Source organism: Anastrepha ludens, chromosome 4, assembly GCF_028408465.1.
Source record: "Anastrepha ludens isolate Willacy chromosome 4, idAnaLude1.1, whole genome shotgun sequence".
NCBI lineage: Eukaryota > Metazoa > Arthropoda > Insecta > Diptera > Tephritidae > Anastrepha > Anastrepha ludens.
This window is the reverse complement of record NC_071500.1, coordinates 94373126-94387256: the sequence shown is the minus strand read 5'-3', so window position 1 is coordinate 94387256 and position 14131 is coordinate 94373126. Positions and strand designations below refer to the sequence as shown.

The 14131-nt window shown below is 39.6% G+C and overlaps 1 protein-coding gene across 4 annotated transcripts in view; it reads right to left on the bottom strand.

Annotated features, from left to right (window-relative positions):
• LOC128860236 (Ig-like and fibronectin type-III domain-containing protein 2) overlaps positions 1 to 14131 on the bottom strand; it is a 187396-nt gene that overhangs the window by 77868 nt on the left and 95397 nt on the right. For all 4 annotated transcript variants that reach the window (XM_054097619.1, XM_054097621.1, XM_054097618.1 and 1 more), the window contains exons 5-9: positions 12910 to 14026; positions 12624 to 12837; positions 10528 to 10801; positions 10176 to 10406; positions 4054 to 4397 (exon numbers count right to left, since the gene is read on the bottom strand). In XM_054097619.1, coding sequence (XP_053953594.1) covers positions 4054 to 4397; positions 10176 to 10406; positions 10528 to 10801; positions 12624 to 12837; positions 12910 to 14026 — 2180 coding nt within the window. The remainder of the gene's footprint in view (positions 1 to 4053; positions 4398 to 10175; positions 10407 to 10527; positions 10802 to 12623; positions 12838 to 12909; positions 14027 to 14131) is intronic.

Sequence of the window (14131 nt, the reverse complement as noted above, 5' to 3'; positions counted from 1 at the left end):
TGGAGGTTTGCTACGCTTCCAAATTTGTGGAAGCTATTAAATAATCTATTGCAACAGAAAATTCGCTGAGAAGACCAGAGCCGTACCCCTCCAACAGTTCGTATTAGGTTAGCGGAAGAATCCCGCCAAGCACTAGCACTTCAGCGGCATTTTCCAAAAATGTGTGGGGAATATTTTATGCTGTTACAACAGCAGATTACAGCTTTGGTAAATGGTTAAAGAGGCATTGTCTCCAGAATTTGACAGAAAGTAAGCAAGAGAGTCGCTACGTTGGTATGAGACCATTATAAATAATAAATCATTTGCCAAAAAATATTAGAACAAAAATATATATGATATGAAATATTTATTTTAAATTACGTTTTTTGGAATTTTGTTTTATTTTTTTTTTTTTTTTAATAAATAAAATAACCACGATTTCATGAGCATCATAATTTTCTTATTTTCTTTTTCTATTAAAGCACAAAAATGGTTTAAGCAAACGGAATTGCATATCTTTTTATTAAATCAAAAATACTTATTTACAACTTTTATGCGAACAATGCACTTCTCATTTGATTTGATATTTGGATAACTATCACCCACCGCCTCTACTATTTTCATGAACACAGCTGTAGTATGAAACAACTGCACTCTTATATGTATAAGTCCGTCATGAATGGCTTTCAACTTATATACAATTTGGCCTAATTAAGGATAACTGACAATACGGTCATCACAGTTGAGCGGTTTCGGGTTTGATGCTAATAAATATCAAACTATCACATGAAATCAAGGAAAAAAATATTAAAACTTGTGTTCACATATCGGCGTGTAGTGCGCTTTCAAATATTTTTGACGTATGCCGTTATTTGCAAAAATTATGTATCTTTCCATAGGGTAATTAATTTTGCGCCACATTGTACGAGTATAAGTAGAATTTTAAGACAAGAAGAAAGTAAGATCGAATTCGAAATAGTGTAAGATTTAACCATTGGATAGATACAGCAAAATAAGTCGAGAAAAGTTGCTAGTATTCGGCGAAAATCACAAAAGAACTAATCTTAAAGAATATGTAGGGGTATGTTCAATCGCAATCGGCATTCCTGTTGGCGCGTGCACCCCTATCCAACAGTGATTAAAGTCAGTAGTGAGTAAGGTAGTGAATTTCATATGAAGAGTTAAGGCCAAAAAAACACAAAGGTGGCAAAAACTGCCATTTGTAGGAGTTGATCCGCCGTAGCATATTTATATAAATTCCCTAAGTAAAGGCAAACAACTTTCATGTAGGTTAAAAGTGCTGAAGACAATACAGGCTTGCTTTTCTCGCTTCGCTTAACTTTGAAAGGTTCAATGGCCAAATGATGGAGATCAGAATATTAGGAGAGAATTGTGCTGCGTGTGAAATTGAATCGTCTAGGCCATCAAAGCGCAGTCATATAAAACATTGCGTTATTCGTAGGTTTAAAGTGGTTCAATCGAATCAATATACTACAACAGTTTTCTATCATTTTTTCGCATTTTTCGAAGCAACGCCGATGACTAGTTTGTAATTGTAATGGCAAATGATTGTATGCATCAGAAACGATAAGGAATAAGCTAGATGAAGGAAGCATGCATATTCTCAGATTTATAACCCCTGTGACTCTATACATATTTTCATTCCCAATGTGAAGAAATGGTCAAGTTAGGTCATCCATGAAACAAACGCCTACTTTGAAGGGTTTTAGAGGTCATATAAGGAGGAATTTTTGCGTCACGTTGTCACCGTTGTCATCAGAAACTAAGGAACAATCGAAACAATGGATTTCTCCCGGTGAATCTACTCCAAAAAGGCGAATACAGTCCCATCGGTCGAAAAAGTCATGGTGACGATTTTTTGGGTTGCGAACGGCGTCATCCTCAAGGATTTTTTAGAAAATCACTGGACAATACTACAATGCATTCTTGGACCACTTTCACAAAAAGTTGAAAGAGGCATGACCTTATTTAGCGAAAAATAAGAAGTTTTTTCACCCTACTAACGCACCAGCACATTCATCCGGAGTTGACGCGGCCTAACTGCATGAATTGCTGCCGCACCCCCTGTATTCACTCGATCTAACTTCCTGTGACGTTTTCTTAATCCCTAATATAAGGAAATGGCATGGAAAAGAAGGAAAACATTTTTTTAAAAAAATGGTGTCTTCGTTTCTAACACGGGTACTAATTAAACCACCTCGTAATTACAGGTCAGTATTATTAAACCTTCTAGGAAATGCCGATCTCTTACAGTAAAGGCAAAGAATTTGGAGAAACGTTGGATAAAGTATATCGAGCGCATAAAAAGTTATATTGAAATATTGTATAAACAATTTTTTTGCTGAATTAAGTTTTACCATATTCGAATTTGTAGATCCTCATTAACCTAGGCTCGTATTGTTATAATTTCAGTTGACCAGACAGTAGTATGGGCGGCTCTTGAAGCTAGTATAGTACATCACGAACTCTGCTCATTACCACAACTCTGTTATGTGATTGCTCGTAACCCAACAGCCTAAGTCTGATTCTAGAAAACGTCGGATAGCTACAGAGAAAATGCTCCATAGTGTCGTAATTCTCAAGACAGGTTAAGCCTATTGGATTGCCAATAATTCTCATGGTATCCATATGCTAAGCACTGGTGTTGTGTTCTGTGAACGCCACGAATCACTACTCTCAGGTTTTTCCTGCTAAGTTTAATAAGAAAAGTAGCTAATTTCCTGTTTTGTTCTTTCAGAAAATAATTGGCTACGCCGCAGACGTTCAACTCTGACCACCGTCTTCAATGGGTAGACCTCACGAAGTTATCAATCCATTGTTGAATCGATGCAGAATTGACACCTTGAAAGGGTTCAGGGCCTAGTGGCATACTTGCAGAGCCTTCATTTGCCATTTTATCAGCTTACTCGTTCCATGTAATACCACAATGTCGAAGCGCCCAAATAAGGCACACATTGTTGTGTTTTGCAACTCTTTTCAGTTTTGTCTTACAATCACCGACTACTTTCGAAGTGCAGCTTGGGTTAGCAGGGGCTTTTAGTGCACTCTTACACATAATTGGGTCCAATTAAACACTTTAGAGTCTCGTTTTGCTTTAAATACCTCTCTTCCAAAAATCACACAACTTATGACCTTTTCATTAGCCCCTACGATGAGTCTCGGTAATTATGAGATTAGCAGTTATAAGCAAATATTTTCTATTCAATAGAAACTATTAAATGTTTCGCAGAAGAGCACAATTATAAATGTTGTAATTGCTTTTTCCAAGAATATGAGCAGTTGTACTACACTCGTATTACAGATATTTTGCTTGCAGCGATTAACCAAGTTTGAGAAAAACTCGTATTCCAATTGAAATTCTCTTTGAGTTAAAAAGAATATAAGGAAACTAATTACCTTAATTTCCCCAAAATAGGTATTCAAAGATTTTCCATTACACAGTTAGCTTAGCAAGGGAAACTTATCAAACGTGATTGATTGCACTTTTCCCCATTCTATTGGTCTACTTGAATTCTGTACAAATAACCTAATTAGGCAAATTTTCCAAAGAGAAATATTTTCGTATTCCATTTATGCCAATTGGATAGCCAAGATTTGCAACGCAGCAAACACAATTAACCCAAGCAAACAAAACCAAAATTAAACAGCTGCAAAATACTGCACTCAAGCTGCTCTCGACTGCAAGCCAGGAGGATAACTTCGGTCAATAGTAAGCAGTGGAAGCCAACTATTTAAAAGCCAAATTGCAATAATGTAAAAGTGTACTCACACCAGGCAATACTCATGGTGACTTAGTTGGGTAATTTGCATGGAATGGAAAAAAGCCAAAAACACACACAAAACGCTAATAACTGAAACTCGGCATCCACAACTCAGCTGTGGGTTAGTGCAGTCAGCTGCGGCAAATGCATATACCAAGAGCCAACAGTTCAAAAGCAGCTCTATTAAACTGAGTTCGAACATACGCGTACATACAAACATACTAATTTGCCAGATGGAAGTCAATTGGAGTCCAACAAACATACAAAAATAGTTGCTCTGAATGATACTCACATTTTCCAGTTTTGCCACCGTCTCGTAGAGGGTCATGTTATTGACTTTGCCATATTGCACGATAAAATCGATATCATCATCAGCAGTGCTAGCTGTGGACGCATCACTGGCCGTGGCAATGCCATTAGTGGCAGAGGAGATGATGTTGTCACTATTGTTCGCGTTGCTAGTGGCGGAATTGGTCTTGTTGTTGCTCTCGCTATTGGAATTTTCTTCATTGACTGCAGTTGTGGGTGCAGAAGCGCTCGCCTCGTAACCGGGTTGCCGCCAGGCCAAGCTAATTGTGGTATTTGTTACCGAAGTGGCACGGACATCTTCAGCGGGGCCGGGTATGCTTTCGGTGCCTACAACAGTGGAGGGAGAAAGAAGGTAGAAAGTTTAGTGTATTATGATGGCAATAAGCGGAAAACACTTCACAAAGATGATTTAGCGGTACGTTATGGTGAATTTGAGTACAAATATGAATACGAGTGCATACACGAATGCACACAGGAGCACGAATACGAATATGAATATGAATTCAGAGCAGTACGAAATGAGTACGGAATATAAGGACGGCTTTGCTATATTTCTAAGGTAAAAAAAACTAAATATCATTCAATAGACAATTTGATGTTGAAGGGGCAAAAATTAATCGAAATTTAAATTACTTTAATACAAAGGAAAGTTCAAAATAAACGAAAGAAGAAAGATATAAATATAAATATAAAAAAATTAATAATAATAATTTTATTCCTTAACCGCAAAAGCTTATCCTTTCCATCTTTACTCCCGTACAATAATCTGCGCATTATTTGCATTCTGGCTGCTAAGCAAGCAAAAAACAAAGAAAACCACACAGTTACACAATTCATCAGTGGCGCCAGCAAGACGAAGCGGGCGACCGCGGTAATAGCACAGACACACCAAATTTAGCGAAGTCCTCAACCATCTGTACGATCCTTCTGCTAGAAAAATGTGAAACATAGATGGCGCCCCAAGCAGTAAGAAGGCGTTGTTCCTAAGTAACGACAGGTGGGAATTCCCACTACTTAGGACTGGTAGTGGCAGGCTAATCACATAGGAAGACTGAGTGATGTCGGGGCTCTATGATCCCGAGAAGAGTGAACAAGGAAAAAAAAATATTTTTGACAGCCAAAGGCTTCCTAACAATTCTTCAGACTTTATTACCATCACCATAGACTTGAGAATAGAGTTTAAAGTAAATTTCCCCACGCGAAAGGAATGCGACTTAAATTCAGTAGTGAAAGTGCATACAACTGCAGTTTACTCTCACAGATCCAAATGAATTAGGGCGTCCGTGCATATTCGAAAGACCTCAAAGCTTCCAAGTCTTTTCGCTTAAGGAATTAAAATAGTATTTTTCAAGCAGAAATTTTCGGGATAAGGGAAGGTTGTAGGATAATTAGAAACCATCCAAAACAACTATCGGAGGTATATATTTTTTCAGATAGACGAGCAGCCATATTAGCTTTAAAGCCACCTATAACCAATGCAAAAATCATCAGACAATCCAAATAATGACTTAATGCTTTAGCACGCACGACAGACAGCCCTTTCATCTGGATACCTGGCCATCGGAACACAGAAAGAATTGAGAAAGCTGATGAACTAGCAAGACAGGAGGCATCCTATAATGAATTCGAAGCGGTAGAAATAGGTCATCGCCAAGGCATGCGCAAAAGAGAGATCTTCTCTCTACTCAAATGTGGCCCAATCAACAAATCCAGAACCGACTAGTTGTGCAGAATCAATCAAAATAATCTGCCACTGGGCTTTGGGAGACCATGCCAGGAAAATGGGGTTGCCGCACAACGATAAATGCAGAAGCTATTGTACAATCAAGAAGAGTCTAGGGAAACAGTGTTTCACTATCTGTGTGAGTGCCCAAGTCTGAGTGCTCTACGACATAGAATGCTGAGGGAATTCTCGATGATTGACTTTAAAGAAATTGCAGAAAAGAAAATAGACGACATGCGCAAATTCATAGTCAAATTAAGATGGTTCGACTAATAAAAAGTAGTGGTTCTGCAAGAGTTATATCAAAATGCCAACTTTTGAATAAACTAAAATTAAATAAATTAGAATAGATACTAGGGGAATTTTCGACCACAGACTTTACTAGTAAAAATAAATACGAATACGAGTGGGAATACGAATACGCAAATAAAGTTAAATTTGGTTATAAATACATATACAAATACAAAAAAAATCAAAATAGTGTATATATTGTATGAATACAAATACGAATACGAATACTACTAGGTAGTTCAACAAGTTTCCTGCTCGATACGAAAAACCCAATTTTATGGTTTGAAATTCACTTTATTAGTCAGTATAGTCTTCCTGAGCATCAATATACTTGTACTAACGAGATTTCAATTTATGAATTCCATGGCTGAAGTGAGAATCTGGATGGGCTGCAAAAGACGCTCCCGCAGCTGTTGTGACCTCTTCATTTGATGAAAAACGTTTACCATGCATGAACTTTTTTAGCCCTGGAAACAGATGGAAGCCGCTAGAGGCCCAATTCATGAATCTTAGATATTGTCAAAATGCTCTTGTGAGACGGTCCTGATGAAAAAAAAATTTTGGTTAACAAACTGGATGTTTTTCCCCGAACTTTTTCCTTCAGCTGCTCTAAAAGGTTACCCAAATATTCTGCATTTATTATTTTACCAGTTTGCAAGTAAGTCACAAATAAAATTCCCTTCGAATGCCAAAAAACTGATGCTAACACCTTCTTGGCCGACTTCAGGACATGAATTCGTTTCCGAGCCGAAAAACTAGGTCCATGCCACTGTTTAGCTTCGAGTTTTGTTTTAGTATCAAGGCAATAGACCCAAGACTCGTCCATAGTGATGAATCGACGCACAAAATTCACTTTATCTTTTCGAATGTTACTGAGAAAGTCGCATTCGCGTGTGTTTTTGTTCCATTGTTGGCGAATGTGGCACCTATGCATTCGGTACACAGCTTTTTTAAACACGACACTTCAGTAAAAATATTACTTACACTGCCCAATGAGATATCTAGTGCTTCTACTAAATCTCTTTCAGTTACTTGACGAGGCCTTTTCGACCACGTTTAAATGCAGCAACCCATCTTTCTACTGCCGCACAGTGCGGCCGATTCCCAAAAAGCTGGCCAAAAGTCGAAAAAAAAAGTTTCTAGATGGGGGTTATTGTCTTTAGGTTGGCTACAGTAATGCCTTGAGTAGTGAAAACCGTTCATAGCAACGTCATGTACCCTAAATATCCTCTGTATTTTCAGTCGCAACGTGGCCTTCGTTTGAGCATCGTATTACTGTCGATGAATAGTGAAAGTTGTACACATTTGAAAGATTTTGTAATGGAGTAAATTGAACAAAACCAAATGGAATCATCTTCGGAAGGTTAGTAAAATACGAGAAATCTTTAGTACATATCAATACCTCGACACAAAAGTTTTAGCTGCAGCAATACGTAGATACATTTTTTGCAATTTTTTTTATAAAATTTGAGTTTTCAAACTGTATAGTAATACAACGCCGTAATATGCTGCTTTGAAACCTATTAAAGGTTACTCAAAAAAGTAATGGTTACTGAATAAAACAAGATTCAGCTGCTACCGCTTGCTAATCAGCGACCCCGAAAACATATAAATTTACATGCATCTTGATTATGTTCTTGAATATACGCTATTTCACGTGAGGGGGTGGCCAATAAGGGTGGAAGGGGGAGGATTTTCAAAATTTTAAGATCAAATTCGTAATCAGCGACCCCGACAACCCCCGAGTAAGAAATTTTGAATCAATTACTTAATTTTTTGAGTTTTGGCCAGCTTTTCGGGAATCGGCCGCACTGTGTGCCGCGGCCGCCGTAGCCGAATGGGTTGGTGCGTGACTACCATTCGAAATTCAGAGAGACAACGTCGCTTCGAATCTCGGTGAAAGATCAAAATTAAGAAAAAGTTTTTTCTAATAACGGTCGCCCCTGGGCAGGCAATGGCAAACTTCCGAGTGTATTCCTGCCATGGAAAAGCTCCTCATAAAAAAATATCTGCCATTCGGAGTCGGCTTGAAACTGTAGGTCCCTCCACAACATCAAGACGCACACGCACACCACAAATAGGAGCAGAGCTCGGCCAAACACCCTAAAGAGGGTGTTCGCGCCAATTATATAAATATATATATATATCTTCCTACTGCTCTAATTGATGGCGTAGGTTCTTATGCACTTTCCACATTCGGTCATAAATTTCTGCTCCTTTTAAACCTTTCAAAAATAAGATTTCAATCACCTTGAATTTTTCCATGGTAGCCGGCACATAATTGGTTGTAAATAAAAAATGAATTCACAGATTAAAGGGTAAGGCGTAGTCAGAATTAAAAAAAAAAGATTTTTTTTTTTGCATTTTCTTAAGGTATAATACCTTAAAAATATTGTGTGAAAATTTGAAGTGCATCCGGCAAATACTTTTCGAGTTATTCAACAATTAACAATGGGCCCTCGGGCGCTCCGGAGTTCGATATCAAAACTTTAAATGCGTTTTTCTCAAAGCTATGTTTTTTGAACTGGTGATCACTGTAACTTAAAAACCGCTTGGTAGATTTCAATAAAATTTATACTAAGTGATCGAAGGATTTTGTTTTTTCAAAAATTTCGATTTTTTAATAGTTAATTCTCGGTTTTTTCTCGAAAATCTGAAAAATATTTCCTGATTGTTAATTTTGAAAAAAAGCTTGAATCAGGCATAAGATTATCTATTAATAAAACTAATTTCTCTTTCCCGATTGATTTAAGATGAACCTCCAAGGACTTGTGATGCTGACCGCAAGGGACTTCTGGAGAAACGACTTCCACACAAACAGCGATAACTTTTACAATTATTAATTTTTTTTAAATTTTGCTAAAGTCAGGTCAAAACATTTTGTATTAATGCAATGTTTTTATTTTTGTAAAGTAGGCATTTGTAGGTAAAGGCATTGACTAGCAAACAAAAAAGATTACAAATCATCATTTTTTCGGGTATCTGACTACCGCTAACACCTTAAAATTAAACTTCACATGCATTCATATGCAAAGTGTACCAACATAACAAAAAAATAAAATTTTGACTAGTAGCAATGCCCTCTCTTATCGAACCGCCAAACTTATTGAACAACCTGGTGTCTATGAATATGAAAATTACTAAAAAATATGAGAATGAATGCGAAAACCAGTACAAATACAAATACAAATACAATTACGAATAGAAATACAAAACCAAATGCAAATACTCACAATGCATTGGTGAATAGAGATGTCAATAAGCCCAAATATCCCATTGCATTTACTCACATTCATTTACCACAAGCAGTACTGCCTAAGCATACCGATACAAACTTGATGTAACATACATACATACATACATTCACAGATATTCAATGACATGCAAGTTAGTAAGCGTAAGTCAAGTACATGGGTAAATATTTGTGCGTATGCCAGCCTGCTTGACTTTGTGTGCTTTAGTGAATTTACTCTCGAATTAGTGCGTACAGGTTAGTATGATTCTCAATCAAATTGGCTTTAATTGTTACTTAATTAGCAAACACAAAGGCCATTGCAGCCACTCATCTATGTAGACATTGTTGGCAACTGCCTAATATTGTTGCCAGTAACTTTGCTGCCGTTCTTAACTAACTTTGCCAGTGCCACAATTCAAGGCTGTTTGTTTGACTTTCTGTGCATGCTTGAATGCTTCTTGACAACGTTAACACAGGTGGTTAGTGCTTATGTACAACAACGTTTAGTAGAGGAACAAAACTAAAATAAATTGCAAACAAAAGCGAGTCACAAGCAAATTCCAAGCACGTCAGTCGTGTGCATCTCTCTTCGCCATGGTCAATGAGTCAATAAAAGCAACAAGTGTTTGCGAGTAAATAAACAACTGCAGCTATAATAACAACATCATAATAACAACAGCAAAAGCTTCCATAATAAGCTGCGCCTTTAAAAGCAAGGCTAATAACAGCAGCAGCAGCAACAAATAAATATGCACTCGTACACAGTCATCACCAATGTCAACAATGTGTAATCAACAACGTGTAAACAACCGTCGGCCGACCAGACGGACAACCTGCAAAGCGTCGCAGTACTCACCTTCTTCGATGCACTGCAAGATATTGCCTGCATAGGACAAACAATCGCTGGTGGTGGTGGCGTTGTTGCCGCTGTAACTGCTACCACTCAAAGCGCCACTATTGCTGCCGCCACCATTCGCGGCAAGTGGCATGACGCCACGACAAATGGACATGCAAGCGGTGGGTACGCCACGGCGCTGACAGCAGGGTGTATGGTCGCGTCCACCGGCAGCGCACCGCACAATGACAGCTGCGATAAGAGCGCAAAAGAGAAAAGAAAATAGTTGAAAAAAAAGTTGGCAAATTTCAGTAAACAATTCATATTCATTAAATTACTACTCCTCTATCAAATTTCCGCCTTCAATACTTACGCATTTGCGCTCTACACGCCGGTCCAAGCTTTTCGATATCCGACAATTTAATGTTGTACGAGCAGAGTGGCGCGCATTGCGGCAGTAAACCAGACGCCTGACAGCATTTTGTCATGTTGTAACGAGGCTCTGGTTCATCCACAGCCTCCGCGGGTTGTGTACGTGTAATTAGACGCGGTGAAGGTTCACTCTTGCCATACTGATTTACTGAGACCACATAGAACTCATAGTAGACTTCAGGTTCGAGACCTTCGAGAATGAGTGGAGGATTTTTCTGAAAACGGAAATTCATATTTTTATTAATTTTGTACTCGTCAAGATGACACATTCCTTTATTATTTCCAAATTAAAAAAGATATTTCATCTAAATATTTTTCTAATTTCTCATTAATACTTCTAGATAATTTTAAACGTCGGTTTGGGCTATGTCTTGTACTAACTTAAACAACATTTGGAGGCAGTGCATGGCAAATACGTTTACGGATGGCTCTGAGTTGGACGGAAAAGTTGGTAGGGGAATATTCTGCGAGAAACTCCCCATCCAGATCAAATTTAGGCTTCCGAAGCGCTGTCGCGATTTCCAACACAAAGAACCCGCAATTAAGGAAGCAATGGATTGGTTGCTTACTTCTGTAGTTACTGTAAAGGATGTATATATCTATTCCGAAGGTCAAGTGACAATTAGCGCCTTGGGCTCATTGTTTATGCATTCGAAACTAGTCCGGGAATGCCTGACTTCTCTCTCGACTGGATCCGAATACTTTGATATTAAGCTAATTTGGGTTCCCGGTTACAGGGGCTTCAAGGGAAACTGCTGGGCTGATAAACTGGCTAGGCAGTGGGACCCTGGAGACGGTCTCATCGCAAAATGGGAGGATTGAGTTTGAGAACCTGTGGTCTGCTCCTAGAAAAAGTTGGCTTCATGTTAACTCAGCGAGTGCTGGGCTAGTGCGCAAACGTGCATAATCGCGATTCTGACCGAGGGTAGCTCGGGGGCGCTCGATATAACTTTCAAAGCTAACATAGCCGTAGCCCTCGAATTTGGTGAATATCCTTAGCGGAAGTTGTCCGTTAGGTGTCCATGTGGTGAGACTTGGCATTGCTTTAAGTCCTTTTTGCAGAGACTGACTAGAGGAGGAGGTGGAATCATCTTAGCACCTTTTTCTTAGCTGGCCTGCTCTCGTCGGGCTAAGTTTTAGACATCTGGGCTCTCACTTTTTCGCTACACCTGCGGATATTGCGGGTTTAAATATCACACATCTGTTGAAATTCATCAGTAGCTTGAAGCAGCTAATACGAACTTAAATCGCCACAGTTGGTCGTCGTCCTGTTATTCAAAGCTCCTTCTTCCGTCTGTCCACCTGTCGGCTTCCTTTTATTCTCCTCTCTGCTCCATTTCTGGGGTAATTCTTATGTGACTGAGAGCTATATAGTAAAATGCTCGATATGTGCATATATTTTTTTGGGCGTTGTGCCGAGCCCAACTCCTTTTTTTGGTATGTGTCTTATTGTTTTCCACAAATTGAGGGGCCTACAATTTTATGCTGCATACGAAAGGCAGATGAATTTTTATGAGAAACTTTTTCATGACAGAAATACACTTAGAGGTTTACCATTTTCTGTCGAGGGGCGACCGAAGAAACATTTGATATTATTTTAGTGTTTCGTGCACACAGCGAATCCAGGCTCTACCAAGTGGTAGTCACACACCAACGCATTCAGCTATGAGCCGTTGATTCAGAAATAATTTTAGGACAAAAGAAAAAGTGAGCAACAAAAACTGTAGGAGGAACTCACTCCCAGGCTTTCCTAGGCTTCAACCAGCTTAAGTAGTGGAGTCTCAACTAGTTAACTGAAAGTATTGCTTTTTTGCCGCTCAAAAATCATTTAAATTGTCAATGCGGGCTACATGACATCATCAAAATATCTTCTTTCAATTAGTTATGAAAGCAAGTAACATTACAAATACTTTTCTACCATCCTGATCTCTATAACTTCCTCGTCATCCAAAGCCTTATTTGCTTTATATAGTCATTCTGCTTTAAGACCAGAAAGTCTAAGCAAAAAATGTATGTCATTATATCTATCAGTCTTACCTTTACCACCGTTAGATAATCATCTCCCTCTCCGAGCCGCCTAAACTTGACATGATAGGTGCTAATCGTATCAGCCAAACGCTTTGGTTTATCCCAGTCTAAAATAATAAAGCTATCCGCTTTAGCCACCGTACGTATCGTCGAAGGCGGGTCTGCCAGCACACCGTAGCCTTGGAACAGACAACTGCTGTACTCGGACATAAAGCGTAGGCACCTGAAAAAAGAGAAAATTGTGGAGAAGTAGAGCTTGAAAAAATCTTTTAAAACTCATCACTCTCATACTTACTTGAAAAGACTAAAGTCCAACGTTGAGATCTGACCCGAGCACAATGGGAAGCAGACAGCCGGTATGCCACGCGCTCGACAGCAAGGCGTATGATCCATCTTATTCGCCAAACAAGTGAAGGTAATATTAGACCAAGGTGCACATACCATAAAATCGGGTAGCGTGGCGAGATCGGTCTTTTGCGGATCGCACATTTTATCGAGACACATGCGATGTGTCATGCCGTTGGCCTCGCAACAGCTGCGTATATTGGGCAACCCTGGCATGCTGCTTTCCACCGAAGCAGCTGTCTCGACATCACCATCTCCCGTTGGGGCAAAGACCTCACTGGTATGGGTGAATACACGCAACCGTTCACTCGGTAAACTCGACCCGTAATCATTATGCGCCGTCACCACTATTGCGTACATTGTGAGTGGCGTGAGATCCTGCAATGTCAGTGTAGTCTGGTTAACGGGCACGGTACGTATTATAGTCTGCTCTAGTGGACGCTTTTTCCACGCAAATGCATTGGACAATTCATCCTCATCGAAGCTATGCAGAGCCGTCAAATTGATGCTGTAATAGGTGACCTTATGTGCTAACTTCTCTGGTTCATACCAATGCACTGAGACGCGCGTCTCGGAGACATGATCGACGGTCACACCCGTCGGAGTACTGGGTATATTTTGTATACCTTGCAGTATGCATTGTAGACCACTAAGGGTGTGGTGTACGCAAGAGACGCGTGTCTTCAAGAGATCCGTGAACGGTGTATACTCACCGCGGCACATATCCTGACACAGATCGGGTATTTGTTTCTCAACACAACAAGGCACATGATTGCGACCGTCAGCCATGCAGCGTACAATGTTGGGAAAGCTTTTCTCGCAGGCCTCCGGCTCGATACCCGTCGTGCCGTCAATAATATTGTGCACATTGCAAAAACCCATGCATTCGGCACTGACATTGGCGCGCTCACAACACTCGGTGAAATCATGAGTGATTTGCGGCGCGACAGTAGGTGGGCGCCAAAACGAGCGATTGTCGGTGGCATCGAGTGGTGGCGGCACAAGATACACATCACTTGATTCCGTTGTGGTTGTGATATTCCCATTGTTCGACGGTAGCTGTTTAACTGTGTGTGTAGGAAAATAGGAGAAGGTAACAATTGGAAAGTAGTTTAAAAATGCATGAAGCACTCGGCTAGAGATTCTGTGCCACGTTTATTGTGTGGCCTTCA